This window comes from Salmo salar, chromosome 10, assembly GCF_965601325.2.
Source record: "Salmo salar chromosome 10, fSalSal1, whole genome shotgun sequence".
Taxonomy (NCBI): Eukaryota; Metazoa; Chordata; class Actinopteri; order Salmoniformes; family Salmonidae; genus Salmo; species Salmo salar.
In genome coordinates this window covers 44,193,267-44,208,953 of record NC_138300.1, presented here as the reverse complement: position 1 = coordinate 44,208,953, position 15,687 = coordinate 44,193,267, and the positions used below count along the sequence as shown (strand labels likewise).

Here is a 15,687-nt window from a genome sequence, read left to right as displayed (position 1 = left end):
CTTTTGGTTAACTTGTTTGTTACTGTTTTTAAAGTTGGGATCTATTCTGCTTCCATATTTTATTAACTCCCCAGCCAATAAGTAACATTAAAAAAAAATGTAAAGAGGGAAAGAAGAGTGCATCCAGTCCTTAACAGTACAATCTATCGGTGTAGTCTGAATGGAAAAGGCAGCAGTAATTTGTCACCATCTTGTGGCAAATGAGCGGACTTACACACACACAGGAGAGAGAGAGAGAGAGAGAGAGAGAGAGAGAGAGAGAGAGAGAAAGAGAGATGATTTGTTATATAAGTTATAAATACATTATGTAGCAGCCAGTGAGTTACAGGGAGATCATAGAATTTACAGACCATACACTGCATACTCAGCTGTCAGAGTTGGGCAGGGCAGATAATCTATTCAGATGACTAATAGAAACGTGGTGATGGGGGGAGTAGGAGGGCTTATAAGGAGGTGAGAGACTGTAACCAAACTAATTTAGTCTAACTTTCCTTCCTATTGAAATCTCTGTTGCACCAAATATATGATAGGCTATGATATCAATAGCCTTTACTGGGGAATCCACACGCTTCCAGAGTGGCACAAAGCAGCAGGGAGTGATGTAGAGACTCTGTGTAGACACACTGATAGAATAGACTCGGCTACTTGTTTACACTAGGGTGTGTCCATCCAAAATGAAATGAGAGGAGGTCTCAAAACGCACCCTTTTTTCCAGACAGTTTACCCTACCAGGATTTATTCTATCTGAAAGTAGTTAAATAGTTGTTAACATAAATTATTGTTGATCAGTGAATGCTACTGAATTATGACACATATTTTACGGCGATTCTAGGCTGCAAATCGCGGAAGTCCTCTTGACACTCAAACCAAAGATGGTGGGAAAATGAAGATAGGTCACTCAGGCCCTTTACCATTGAAAAAAGAATGTCAGTTCCGGTCTGCTTAACGGGGTGGTTCTCCCTCTGACATCAATGCGATAGCAGCTGGGTCTGGTCCGCTTAGCTCATTGACAGTAACGTAACCAGAAGAAAATAGGGAGTTAGATGTCTCGCTTCCTCTATCGTCTCTGGCCAAACCACAGTTGGCAGTGGCACGCAATTAATTGATCTTCCAGTTTTTCTCCGCGTTCTCCTGTATTCATTATCCTGTCGAGTATCTCCTTTGAATTTGGATAACTGCAATAATGTATCAAGTCGTAAGAAAACTCGTGTTTACAGATTCATATTGTGCCAGTAACGCTCCGAAGACTTATGAAGAATTATTTGAGAAATTAGATGCCAACAAAGATGGGAAAGTGGATGTTGCAGAACTCAAAGAGGGCCTCTCTGCTTTGGGCATTGCTTTCGGGAAAGGAGACGCGCAAGTAAATAGCGTTTTACATATGAACATATAGACTGTCTATATGACAAAAAAACGTGTTATTTTAGTGTCAAAATGTTATTATTGTGTAGCGCAATTTATAGATTTACACAATATGATGGTTGTAGCCCCTCCCATTGGCAAATCGTGTTGACAGATGCCAAGCAAATATATGAAAAAAACGTGTTATTTTAGTGTCAAAAGTACATTATTGTGTAGAGCAAGTAGAGCTACACAAGATGAAGGTTGTAGCCCCTCCCATGGGCAAATAGTGTTAACAGATGCCAAGCAAATGTGGCATTTTAACCAGTGACAAGGGATAGGTTTTACTTACTAAGCTATACAAAATTAAATGTATTCTAGTCTATTATTTGTTTGTCATTTAGCAGACGCTCTTATCCAGGGCGACTTACAGGAGCAATTAGTGTTAAGTGCCTTGCTCAAGGGCACATCGACAGATGTTCTAACCACTAGGGGCAGCAGGTAGCTTAGGTGAAGTACTGCATATCTTGCAGTACTTCACCTCTCTTTAACGGATTACCATTAAACAATCCATTTACTGTATTACACGTATCTTATATCATAAAGAGAGCAATGCACATGGGCATCCCGTGTAATAATTTCCCTAGATATGACTGAGGATGTTGGTTTTTGATAAGACTCAGTATCTCAATAAAGTTTCCATATTTATTTCCATATACATATAGATAACACCTGGATCTGTCATATAGTACCAGGTAGCCTACTGTGCCATCTGAAAGCTGCAAGGATAGGGCATCATTAGAGATCATTTTGCCTGTAGCTTCAAAAGTTGAAACAGGAAAGGCAAGGTTTTATTGTTGCGGTGCGACTAAGGATAAGGCCACACCTTTAAAGGTAAAATATGGCATTCCTGCATTCCTTAGTTTTCTCCCAGTCACAGCCTTATGACTTTTAATTTATCTGTTTGCACAGAAAAGTGAAAGGCAACTTCTAAAACATTCATTCATGAAGGTCAGCATCAACTCATCCTTGATACTTATAATGATATGAATGCCCTATGCCCTGTTGTATGGAAGTTGAGTTGACATATAGATTAGATAATCTGCTCAGTGCCTGTATAGCCTACAAGCATAATTTTAAAGTCAGGTAGCCCATCCCTAGGTGAGGCAACACACCAATGCACTTTGACCCCATTACATTGATTTGGTCATACAGTCTATAGTACAGCATCCCTGTAAATTCAATGAATCCTCAGTGTTCTCTATAAAGAAAACAGTAGGTGGCACAATAGTCCAGCTAAAGGTTGAACAGCCAGCTGCCACTCTCCAGTGAAAGTGTTTCATGTAAGGGTTTTGAAGAGATTTTACAATTATTATTTCAAGCTAGGAATGTCTACACTACGAAAATGAACAATGGTGGTGGATTGTAAATGTGTTTTTGTTTTATTATTCCCAGAAAATAGTTTCATCTGGAGACCAGGACAACGACGAGGGTCTTGACATCAATGAGTTCTCCAAGTATCTGAAGGAACATGAGAAGAAACTGCTGCTGACTTTCAAGAGCCTGGATAAAAACAATGACGGTATAGTAGTCTAACCCCACTACAACATATCAATACTTAAAATACAATCAATTATTTGATTCAATGTAAATGATTCTATATTTTATCTCATGGCATTGTTTTTTCCTACAGGACGCATTGACTACATGGAGATAAAGCAGTCCCTTGCCGAATTGGGGATGGACATCAGCAAGGAAGAGGCAGAGAAGATCCTTCAGACGTAAGCCCTCAGTCATATATCTCACTGTCTGGTGTCATGGCGGCATCAGCTGTTAAACAACCCACATTGGGCATATATTTACTTTGAGGATACAGTACATCAACTCCAGCATGTTATCTGAGCTCACTCTGTGGTTGTTCTCAGTCATTAAATGTTTATGTTGGGCCTGGCACTTTCACTGTCCTCTGCTTGTGATGGGTGGGGACCTCTACATGGCTGCATTCTAGCCCAGCTAAGCTCTCCTGCAGTGGAGCTGATAACATTAATACAGCCCCTGACTGGGGATGAGGGTGGATGATAAACACCTAGAATGAAAACCAGGAAATAGCCTTTACATTGATGTGTAGTTTCTAGACTGTGTTGATAGCGTGAATATTATATTCTTTAAATAGATTATAGTTGAGTTGGAGAGTTACTACAGGACAGGGCACGACAGAGAGTGTTCATTTCCATAACCAAAGCACTCAGATAGACTGACTCACTTTTTGTCTAACAAATACTGGAGAGGTAAGTGGAGAGAGAGGGATGAAGCAAGATAGAAGAGATATAGAAATGGACAGGGAGAGCAGGTCTCCAGTAAAGTACAGAATGGATCAGTAATCTCATTTACTTATTGATTACTGTCGCTGCTGTCTGCTCTCAGCGGAAGTGCAGCCGTGAACTGTCCCCATTGTACAGACTCAATGACAGTGTCACACTTCTGTCTCTCTGTGCTGTAGCATTGATGTGGATGGAACCATGACTGTGGACTGGAATGAATGGAGGGAACACTTCCTTTTCAACACCGCCACCAACCTGGAGGACATTATCCGCTATTGGAAGCACTCCACAGTGAGTGAGTGAGTGAGTGAGCATGTTTGTTTGTGTGGGAGTGTGTGCTGGCTGGGTTATCCTATACATCAGAGTTAACAGTAGGGCAGCTTTCAAGGAACGGGACATGCTACGACCTCCGACGAGCCATCAAACATGGAAAAGGTCAATATATAGGACTAAAATAGAATTATACTTCATCGGCTCGGATGCTCTCCGGATGTGTCAGGGTTTGCAGACTATTACGAAGGGAAATGAAGCCGTGAGTTGCCCAGTGAAGCAAACCTCCCAGACGAGCTTGAATGCCTTCTATACTTGCATCGAGGCAAACAACACTGAGCCAGGCATGGGAGCCCCTGCTGTCCCGGACGACTGTTTGATCTTGCTCTCTATGGCCGATGTGAGTACGAATTTTAAACAGTTAACACTCGCAAGGTCGCTGGGCCAGACAGAATACCTTGGTGCATTCTCAGAGCATGCCCAGACCAGCTGGCAAGTGTTTTCACAGACAATTTCAACATCTCCTTGTTCCGATCTGTAATTCCAACGTTTCAAGCAGACCACCAAGAACTCAAAGGTAACCTGCCTAAACCACTATTGTCCTGTAGCAATCACATCTGTAACCATGAAATGCTTTGAAAGACTGTTCATGGCACACATCAACACCATCAACCCAGACACCCTGGGCCCAGTCTAATTCGCATGCCGCCCCAACAGATCCACAGATGACGCAATCTCTATTGCACTCCACACTGCTCTCTCCCACCTGGTCAAGAGGAATACCTATGTGAGAATGCTGTTCATTGACTACAGCTCAGTGTTCAACACCATAGTCCCCTCCAAGCTCATTACCAAGCTCAGGTCCCTGGGACTGAACACCTCCCTCTGCAACTAGATCCTGAACTTTCTGACGGGCCGCCCCCAGGTTGTGAGGGTAGGGAACAACACATCTGCCATGCTGACCCTCAACACTTCGTCCTCTCCTGTACTCCCTGTTCACCAACGACTGTGTGGCCACGCACGACTCCAACACCATTATTAAGTTTGCTGACGACACAAAGGTGGTAGTCCTACAGGGAGGAGGTCAGAGACCTGGCAGTGTGGTGCCAGGAAAACAACCTCTCCCTCAACATTAGCAAGACAAACGAGCTGATCGTGGACTACAGGAAACATCGGTGTGGCTGTACTGGAGCGGGTCAAGAGCTTCAAGTTCCACTGTGTCCACATCACTAAATTCTTAACATGGTCTTCTCACACCAGCTCAGTCATGAAGAAGCCACGACAGTGTCTCTTCCCCTTCAGGTTGAAAAGATTTGGCATGGCCCCTCAGATCCTTAAAAAGTTCTACAGCTGCATCTTGACCCGGCTGCATCACCGCTTGGTATGACAACTGCACCGCTCTTGATCGAAGAGCGGTGCAGTTGGTGCGGATGGCCCAGTACATCATTGGGGCCGAGCTCCCTGCCATCCAGGACCTCTATACTAGCCGGAAATTTGTCAAAGACCCCAGCCACCCAAGCCATAGACTGTTCTCTCTGCTACCGCACGGCAAGCGGTACCGGAGCGCCAAGTGTGGGACCAAAAGGCACCTGAACAGCTTCTACCCCAAGCCAAAAGACTGCTGAACAGTTAATCAAATGGCTACCTGGACTATTTGCATTGACCCTTTTTTGCACTGACTCTCTTACACCGACTCTAATGTACACTCACTGGACTCTACCCACACAGTCACACATGCTTACACTGACACTCCAACACACACACTACACATGCACACACACACAAAACACATTCACACATGCATATTGATGCCACACACATACACACACTTTCAAAGTATTCAAATACCCTGCTGCTACTCTGTTTATTATGTATCCTGATTACCTAGTCACTTTTACCCCTACCTACATGTACGTATTACCTCAACTACCTCATACCCCTGCACATTGACTTGGTACCAGTACTCCTTGTATAAAGCCTCGTTATTATTATTTATTGTGTTACAATTTTTCTATTTTTATTTGCTAACTTACTTACTTATTAACTGCATTGCTGGGAAAGGGCTCGTAAGAAAGCATTTCACAGTAAAGTCTACACCTGTTGTAGTCGGCACGTGACAAATGAGCTCAACTATATCACAATCAGATATCAAAAGATTGGTGGTGACAGTTTTGCACCTTGCATACAAGCTCAACTTGTAACAAAACTTGCTTGAATATAGTAACTATTGTTGAAACAATGCTTCAACTGTCATTACATAAGGACAGTGCAATGCTGCGGTACCCTGTCTGCCCTTCACAACAGTTTGACAGACAGTAGAGGGGAGAATTGTGAATTAGAGTTCCTTTCCTGCTGGTTCTGGAGATGTCCCAGGACTTGTGTAATGACATGGTTCCTCTCTATGTCAATGGGATCAGACGGAGTCAAGAGTCAGTCAAGAAACAGGCAAAGGAGGGCAGGAGGGAGAGGAGGAGAGATAGAGGTGAAGTAATAGGCTTTGTCTTCTGTTTATACACTCATGTAGAGGGGAGGATTGTCTCCTGAATGAAAGACAGGCAGTGATGTGGAGGGAACCAGCCAGTCACAGTAGAGGAAGGAACAGTCAACAAACTGACAGGTCATGTGGCAGTGCAACCTGGGGGTGCCGTTTTTATTGCTGAATATTTTGATATCCTCATGTCCTACAACAGTGCTCTCCAACCCTGATCCTGGAGAGCTTTGGATCCTCTGCCCATTCATCCACCCAAGAGAGAGAGGTTGAATAAACCTGCATGACTTAGCTAAACTAGGCTACCGGTAAGCTAATTTAAGGCTGTCCTAGGAGCGGATTAGCTCGTTAGTGGCTTGGGACGGTGTGGGGGGTAAGGAAGTCAATGTGATGTCAGTCTGGGCGGGATAGGACCATCTTGTTGTTATTGGGGTGGAGGTAGGCTACAGTGCCACTGGGACGTTGACTGGCTGGCCCAGTACATACATCTGGCTATTGCATGGCTCCGAATCGACAGACCGACCAGTACCAGGATCAGTATCACGGCTCAGATTCGGGCTGGGGCGACATGGCACTGCTGCAGCATCCCAAAGAAAAGTGGTTCTATATTGATTTTGAGGATGATGGAAATATCTATGAGGTGGAGATTGAGGTGGTAAGTTCCATAGAGATCCTATTAAATTACAAATTCTACGGTAAGATCACTCCTCTGTTCTCTATCAGCTCAGGTGTCACAATGGACTTAAACTGAATTTATACTTTGTTTTGTCCATGATAAAGTATATTTCTTTACCAACACTGAGCACTGAGGTGATCGTATTGGACCTGGAAGTCAGTATGCACATAAATTGTTTGGTTTGTTTATATTGTTGGTGGCGAATCTGTTGATTATGTTCATTACTGCATCCAGAGTTGTCTTCTAAGTTTAGTTTTTATTGTTGTATTGAAAATGGTGCATTGAATTTGCATTACATTGAAGGTGGTCATTTTTGTCCTCGAAAATTGGAGCAATCTGCTATGTCATGATGATAACACAATTGTACCACTGTAATAATATACTGGTATGTAATTGTTGAAATGAGATACTTGTTTCCATTGTACCATATTGTTAAATGAGTGTTTTGCATTGTTGAGCTAATACGCTGTAATTGGCATCAGTGGTGTCCATGTAGACAGACACATAGACACACCATGTTACATAAAGTGAGAATTAGGCCAAGGTAAAACATCAAGGGTTCGGTAGGATTAGGTTCAAGGATGGCATGAGGTTATAATTGGTCAGGGTGTTTGGACAGTGCTGAGGGGTATACTACAAAGCTGGGTCAATGACTTAGTTAGCTAACTTTCCTACATGTTCTGAATTTTAACTTTACATTTTTTTTTAAAGATAAGCTTGAAATGGGCATGTTCTCATTGTTTCAACAACCAAAATCACTTATCTAAGTTTAGGTTTTTACTGAACCGAAATATCTATAGTTATTTCTGGTTGTTCATCAAAGTTAGCTGACTAATTCATTGATCCTGCTAGTATACCCCTCTGGTGTTATGTCACAGATCTTGGGAGGTGAAAGGGTTTGTTGCTGTGCAGTGCTGCAGTTGTGGGGTTCAGGTCTCTGGTGAAGGATGGATGTAATTACAATTGGCTCATTCATCCCCCTCCTCTCCCCTGAAACTATTCCCCAGGTCGTTGCTGTAAATGAGAATGTGTTCTCAGTCAACTTACCTGGTAAAATAACGGTAAAATAAATAAATAAAATAGAAAATAGTGAGTGGGACTTAAAGATCTTGGTGAGATATTATCAAATAGGACCCATCTCCTTTACATGTTGGTCACCCTGATGATTTTGATGATGCTGCTCATAATTGAGCCTCCATTGCCTCATCATTCATCAAAGTATTCATAATCAAATGTTATCAGCATTTGTTCTGTTTGACGCTCTTTCGATGTGGTCTTTTTTTTCGCGCATTTCCGAACAATGTGCTTTGCTACTCCGAGACCCACATATATTTTAATTCATTACTAGAATATTTCAGCACACTTTGAACCAAAATAGACCAAATCAAGTTTAGTGTGGAGGTGCTGTTGTTGTTGTCGGTCTAGAATTAAACCTGGTCCACGCCACGCGCTTCTATAGTTTTATGCATTCATATGCATTTTATGCGATGTATAATTGCAATTTTGTTTAGGCTACTGGTAATTTATTTAACTTTAACTTTTTGTTCGAATGAACTACTTATTTCTTCGACCTGGAAATCAATAGTATTGATTGGGGGTGTGTGCTTTCGTGCGTAAGAACATGCGTGTTAAGACTTTATTGGGGGCAAACTCAGTGTTTCTAAATGTTGGCTATATTCGTTAACAGTATGCATGTGTATTGTGATAGGTTCTGGATATTGGGGACAGCCTCACCATCCCTGATGAGTTCACAGAGGAGGAGAAGACAACAGGTGTGTGGTGGAAACAGCTGGCAGCCGGCGCCATGGCTGGGGCGGTCTCTCGTACAGGCACTGCCCCTCTGGACAGGATGAAGGTGTTCATGCAGGTATGTACTGTGGGCCTACATGCCTACCTCTATTAAGCATATGTCCAAGAAATGTATTGTGTATGTCCTTCTTGGTGAAGTTAGATGCAGTATACAGTAAATGTCAGGACCATATCAAATTAATTTACCTTTGTTGTGATGTTTGGATGACATGGGGAGATCCTACCTGCAGGGATCCAATTACAGGGAGCTAAGGAGGGGGCCCCCACAATAATTTAAATATCAATGTGCCCCCCCCCCCCCCCACACACACAAATGATACTGACAACAGGCACCACCAAGTGATGTTTGGCACCCCCAAGAGTCGCTGTGTAATTCGAACACTGATTATCTGTGATTTCCCTTTCTCAGGTGCACGGCTCCAAGACCAATAAGATCAGTCTGGTGGGGGGCTTCAAGCAGATGATAAAGGAGGGGGGCGTCAGCTCCCTGTGGAGGGGCAATGGGACCAATGTCCTGAAGATCGCCCCTGAGACAGCCATCAAGTTCATGGCCTACGAACAGGTGAGAAACAATCAACCGTCTCTCTTTGTTGTTTTTAAGACCTGTGGATCAGGTCTATTTCAAGTTACTTGTTTCTTATCTGGCTAACCATGTAGCCACAAGACCGGGCATTATGTCTACTGCATTTGCATTCTGTATATATGTCTCTGGGCCATCAGCACAGTTTCACTTTGTTGGCTCTGTTCCTCTTGGCAGTATAAGAAGATGCTGTCGTCAGAGGGAGGAAAGGTCCAGACCCACGAGAGGTTCATTGCTGGATCACTGGCCGGGGCCACCGCTCAGACGGCCATCTATCCCATGGAGGTGAGAGGATGCGAGGGCAAGGGAATGGGATGGGAATGAAGTGGAGGGGAGTAGAGAGAAGGGAAGGGTAGAGGAGATAAATAAATGGGGATTAACATGAGTAGGAAGGAGAGAGGAGGGGAGTGCAGAGAGAGAATATATTCTGTGTAGTTTTATAACCAGCTAAAGTCTCTCTGCTTTGTCCTTTTAGGTAATGAAGACTAGGCTTACGCTGAGGAAGACTGGACAGTACTCAGGAATGTTTGACTGTGCCAAGAAGATCCTGAAGAAGGAGGGCGTGAAGGCCTTCTATAAGGGCTACGTTCCTAACATCCTGGGCATCATTCCATATGCTGGGATAGACCTGGCAGTGTACGAGGTGTGTCCAAACATTTGTAACTGGATAAAACAGTTTTTTTGTTTTTTTTGGACAGGTCATTGGTGTAGCCTGGTCCCAGATCTATGTGTGCTGTACTGTGTTGTACTTCTTTGGTTGTTGGTTATAGAGCAAAAACCTTTGATGTTGACCCAGTTTTACCACTAAATGTAGGTGATTGTGATCTCTTGGCCTAATCATGATTCCTGACTCTCTCTTTGTGCTCTACTCTACCCCTTCTTACCTCAGAGTCTGAAGAATGCGTGGCTGGCCCGTTATGCCAAAGACACAGCCAACCCTGGGATCCTGGTGCTGTTGGCCTGTGGTACCATCTCCAGCACCTGTGGCCAGCTGGCCAGTTATCCCCTGGCTCTGATCCGAACCAGGATGCAGGCAGCAGGTAACCGTTGTCATGTCTTTGACTATGCCGGATTAAGTGATATGACATGCTATTCTATAAAAATCCTTTCTCTGTAATTAATATTACTTGATTAAGCTAATCATGTAAATGTAATTAACTAGAAAGTCGGGGCACCACAAAAGTGTTTATAGAGCTGTTATCTTCTGAATAAACTCTTAAAGACCTAGTAATATTTTACATCAATAGCAGTCAATATTAATCGTCACCTTATTTCAGTCTCATCTGAACATCGTAGAATTCTTGGTTATCTTCACGAACACTGGCTAACAAGTTGAATCAGCAATACAAACTTTGGTTCAATTATTTGTTTACTAAATACCTAACTAATCACACAGAATTACATATACACAGAATGGATCATACATTGATTACTAATTATGTCCTACAAGAAAACGTCCCTGGGGGAGGAACCTGTATGACGTCTGGTTACACAAGTTGAGGGGGTTGGGCTTGAATGAAAGCGTGGGAGGACTGAAGAACAAAGGGAGAAGCTATGCTTCTTATGCATTCTAAATAACTGCCCATTTGGAAAAGGAAAATGCAATAAATATTTACTCTGAGCTGCGCTTCGGTTGGTAGGTCGTAGATGCTGGCCATGTTGCCCAACAGAGATCTTCCTTGTCCCTTTAAGAGTGTCTCTGGTGGTAAACCCAATTCTCTCATTTAGAAGCTAAGATTACATTTCATCTTTTCACAAATAGTTTCATATTTAAATTGCACAACAATACCATGTGAATCTGATAACTATAATGTGTAGACTTTCTACGATACAGTTTGTCATCCAATCATTAATAAGAATGTCTCAGATGACAACTGAACTGACATCATATTCATTAAGTACCAACGCATATTCTCCACTGGTTGGATTACCGAAATATGGTTCCTTTCCCCCCACCGTTTGATGTTCGCAGACTCTCTATATTTAACAAAGGCTATTCAAGAGTCCTTCAGTAGAGTCAAGAGAGAGAGGGAAGGGAGAAAGGTATTTATGGGGGGGTCATAAACCTTACCCACAGGCCAACGTCATGACACCATCCTATCTCAGAGAGCACTCAAAACCCAAACCTGTGACTGTACAAAGTGTTACAACACTGTCACATATTGAAACAGACTGGTCTCATAGACTAGATGTAACATAGTAAGGTAAAGGGGGATACCTAGTCAGTTGTACAACTGAAGGCATTCAACTGAAATGTGTCTTCCGCATTTAACCCAACCCCTCTGAATCAGAGAGGTGCGGAGGGCTGCCTTAATCGATATCCACGTCTTCGGCGCCCAGGGAACAGTGGGTTAACTGCCTTGCTCATGGGCAGAACAACAGATTTTTACATTGTCAGCTCTGGGATTCGATCCAGACACTGACACACCAACGCTCTTATGGTGTGGTTACATAAGACAAAAACAAAAGGAGGGTGGTTGGTTGGGGTGGATGGAAGGGTTTATAAGGCAAACTTCTAGCAACCCATAGGTTGAATGTTTGTGTCTCATCATGGACATGTTTAGCATTTTAGCTAATTAGCAACTTACATGTAAAAATACTTGTAGCTACTTTACAACTACTTAGCATGTTAGCTAACCCTTCCCCTAACCCTTTAACCTTCCCCTAACCTTTTAACCTAACTACTAACCTTAACCCTATCCTTAACCCCTAAAGGCGTCTGCCTGCTTCAGTTCGGCTGACAGCTACCAGAAGTCGGCTAGGTGAATCAAACGAGTGTGCTCGCATACTCTCTTAATAAAAGACCTTCGAGAACAGTGGCAATAGTACTGTTTGGCCATTTTGAGACGCCTTAGCCAGTATACACTTCCTCAAAATAGTCAGAATTAATCTAAGATAACTCAAGAAATCTGTCATTAATTTTGACGCTTTTTGCTGAGGAGATCTTAGTTGCGCAATTTTACATCTAAGATGTTTGGTGCAGTATTTCTCAATGAAAAAATCTGCATGAAAACGAGTCGTCTCTCATTGAATGACAACAAAGAATCCCTACATTTGACGAAGTGGTGTACACTTCGGCTCCTGAACTTTGGCTGGCCTTGGGAAAAAATGTTGTGTGCCCGAACAGCCAGAAAAAACCCTTACCTTAGTATAAAACATAAAAATGTAATCATAATATATGCAGAAATACTTCCGAACTGTTTCAGCTGGAAAGCGTGTGCAGGAAATTGGAATTCATAACATATTGTACGAATTTAAATTCGGAACATATCATACAAATTGCAATTCCGAATATATCATGCGAAATGTTTGATGGACATCCACAAATTAATGCATACCATACGAAACGTAACATACTAAATGGAGTGTCTCAGATTTATGTACAGAATAATACAAAATGCTTTCGGACCACGTTGAGAGAAACACCAAATCCCACTCCGGTCTCAAACACGATGTATTATCATGGCCAAGATGACTGACTGAATTATATCCACGAAACCGAAGTCTTCAAAATATATAACTTTAGCAATTACTCTTTACAATCTATAGAGGAAATGGTGTTGATCGATTCAAATTAGTCCATGGTAATACCAACTTAATTTCCTCTCTGTCTTTCCCTTTTCTCTCAGCATCCATCGAAGGCTCAGAGCAGGTGACCATGAACCGTCTGGTGAAAAAGATCTTGGAGAAAGAAGGATTCTTTGGACTGTATCGTGGAATCCTGCCCAACTTCATGAAAGTCATCCCAGCTGTCAGTATCAGCTATGTGGTGTACGAGTACATGAGGACTGGGCTGGGCATCTCTAAGTGATGAGTGGTATTGTATTAGTGTGTGTGGGTTCGCATATGTGTGTCAGTTAGATTATTTGATACCATTTCCCTCCATATTTTCAGTCACATTTGTTGGGGTAAATTGCAAAATGTGAAATGCAAAAATACTGTTTACCTGTTCCACCAAAGCCTGGATTTAATCTAGCTGTTGCTAGGGTGTTAGTCCATTGTCCTGGGACCTTTTTTTATTACAACCACGCACACAAACTTTCCAAGGCAGTCTGAATGGTCATTAGTCAAACACTATAGTGGTTTACATATTTCAAGTTTACCCAAGCTTCCCAAGTATACCCCATTACCAAAGAAAGATACAGAGGTCTTTTTACATGTTTCACCTGAGATGCACAAACCTTAGATAATGTTATTATTTTAACATAACGCACTAGACAAGGTCAGTTACTGGAGAAATAAAATAAAAAATATTCTGGCGGAATTAGGGTTGTGTTCTAAATTTGAGTGCCAGGGTGAAATAGAAGATGGCTCCTGTCTTGTTGGAAGGAGGAGTCATGCAAATTTTGTTTTGCACATTTTGGGTCCATGAAAAAGGAGTATGTGCCTTATTGTGTGATTTGTTCAGATCTCTGCATGGGACCTGTGGGCCTGTCCATCCATCCAATTCGTCTTGCCTTTTTTCCAAAGTTTTGTTAAATGAAATACTCCTGTTTTACAATAAAAAAAGACAATATTTTAATACAAAGGTGTGCCGAGTACGTTCTTTCAAGCCTTTCACACATTCATTCATTGTAGGCTGAGGCTGGTCACGCCGCCATTCCATTGTTTTATTATCTGCAATAATAATGCATGACACACCACCACATGGATATACAGCAGATGTCTGAAACGTACCACCAGCTCGTTACAGTATTGCCAGAACCAGAGCCTAAAGGATACACATTTAGTATCAGTCAGACATTTTTAAGTACCATAAATAACACAATCAAGCATATGCCATCACAAACACTTTGCCATTTTAGAGATCTTTCCATTCACACTTAAAATATGTTCAATTACAAATGTGTCTGTACTCTGTAGCATGAATTCATTGCTCTGAGAATATCTTCTTCTCCGGGTAAACTCCCTTGAGAACCAGTGTGGCCACCAGTGAGAGGAAGGCCACCACCGACAATATAGTACGCAGGGCTTTGAACCAGCTGGGGTAGGTGGGCAGCAGAGACAGGTCATAGTGTAGGGCGATGCCTAGCCCCATGATGACCATCATAGCTGCTGGGGTAATAGTGTCGCTGAACAGCATGGCCAGCCAGGCTAACAGGGATGGAACCACGCTATTGGCCAGGTTGATCCAGTCTGGCTTGGCCGGGCTAGTCTCCGGGATGGCAAAGCCCCACCGTGCACCGCCCAGAAAAGACAAGATAGACGCTCCATAGGCCACCTGGGCGAAGGCCACTTCTGGCAGGTAGGTCTCGGTCACAGCCATGATGAGCGGAGCAGCGATGAAAGGGATAAGGCTGGAGAGGCTCAGGTACAGCGCTGGTTTGGGGCTCTTTCCCAGGTCTCTCATGTCATAACGGAGCAGGTCCAATTCTCTGGGTGGAGGCTCTGGTTGTTGTCGTTTCTTCAGCCTCGCAGCAGAGCTGTGGAAGTACTGGTTCCTCAATACACCAACAGCATCACTTATTTTAGGGAGCAGCCTGGCCGAGGAGACCCTGCAGGGCCACAGGGGACAGGAACTATAGGAGGCATCAGACACCCTGGCTGAGGCACCAGCAGACAGGCAGGACATTTGCTGTGGAGAGTCCCAATGCATCCATGGAAATAGAGATTCAATAAGATGAGTAGATGGACATGACATGAAACAATGTTTAGACTCCTCTTACAGGTAAACTCACCTTGTGAGCAGTAAGGATGGGTCTTCTAAATATACCAGCCAACATCTTATCTGAAAAGGTAGACAATGTTAATAGATACCCCAAAATCTGAATAGCATAGTGCTATATGAATGTCTGAAATCTCTGCAGTAACCTGCCTGCCTGTTTAGCACGGAGTTGCTTGTGTAGAAAGTCATATACTGTTAATGTCTCATCAAAATCACTGCCTCTGCGCAGAGAACATCTCTATACTATCTCGGATTATTGTATTCTTACTTGTTTTTCAGATGGGAATTAAATGTTGTTATAAATAAGTACAAATCCGCTGTCCCTGATGTCAGACATACACCCTGCCGATTTGTGTGCGAACGTATATTTCTTCCGTCCATACAGTGACCTATGAGAAGTCTGGTTCCACAACAGTTACCCCCCCAGTAACGATGAATTGTTCAATTAAATGTGATGGATATATTTGCTACATCATTAAACAAATAAACTGACAGTCAAAGACCACATGTTACAGGCACAGCAGAGACCATTGTTTA

General features: G+C 42.8%; 2 protein-coding genes across 3 annotated transcripts; one reads left to right on the top strand and one right to left on the bottom strand.

The window, feature by feature from the left end:
* Positions 1 to 1,052: 1,052 nt before the first annotated feature.
* slc25a24 (solute carrier family 25 member 24) lies at positions 1,053 to 14,013 on the top strand. The gene is made up of 10 exons (XM_014123342.3): positions 1,053 to 1,363; positions 2,797 to 2,923; positions 3,035 to 3,122; positions 3,842 to 3,953; positions 8,805 to 8,963; positions 9,315 to 9,467; positions 9,663 to 9,770; positions 9,961 to 10,128; positions 10,375 to 10,525; positions 13,115 to 14,013. Exons 1-10 carry the CDS (start codon positions 1,184 to 1,186, stop codon positions 13,294 to 13,296), a joined length of 1,428 nt encoding a protein of 475 aa, XP_013978817.1. The 5' UTR covers positions 1,053 to 1,183; the 3' UTR covers positions 13,297 to 14,013.
* Positions 14,014 to 14,074: 61 nt separating this feature from the next.
* Positions 14,075 to 15,553, bottom strand: tmem69 (transmembrane protein 69). Of its 2 annotated transcripts, XM_014123296.2 has the most exons (3): positions 15,419 to 15,553; positions 15,164 to 15,213; positions 14,075 to 15,060 (listed from the first exon to the last, which is right to left on the bottom strand). In XM_014123296.2, exons 2-3 carry the CDS (start codon positions 15,206 to 15,208, stop codon positions 14,356 to 14,358), a joined length of 750 nt encoding a protein of 249 aa, XP_013978771.1. In that variant the 5' UTR covers positions 15,209 to 15,213; positions 15,419 to 15,553; the 3' UTR covers positions 14,075 to 14,355.
* Between the last annotated feature and the right edge of the window lie 134 nt (positions 15,554 to 15,687).

What these genes read in the sequence shown, in the direction of transcription:
- slc25a24 (XM_014123342.3), top strand. Translation starts at nt 1,184, where the DNA reads ATGTATCAAGTCGTAAGAAAACTCGTGTTTACAGATTCATATTGTGCC. An exon ending in GCAGAGAAGATCCTTCAGAC is followed by an intron (nt 3,123 to 3,841) that starts GTAAGCCCTCAG and finishes TCTGTGCTGTAG; the next exon opens with CATTGATGTGGATGGAACCA. An exon ending in GCTATTGGAAGCACTCCACA is followed by an intron (nt 3,954 to 8,804) that starts GTGAGTGAGTGA and finishes GTATTGTGATAG; the next exon opens with GTTCTGGATATTGGGGACAG.
- tmem69 (XM_014123296.2), bottom strand. Translation starts at nt 15,208, where the DNA reads ATGTTGGCTGGTATATTTAGAAGACCCATCCTTACTGCTCACAAG. An exon ending in CCATCCTTACTGCTCACAAG is followed by an intron (nt 15,061 to 15,163) that starts GTGAGTTTACCT and finishes GACTCTCCACAG; the next exon opens with CAAATGTCCTGCCTGTCTGC.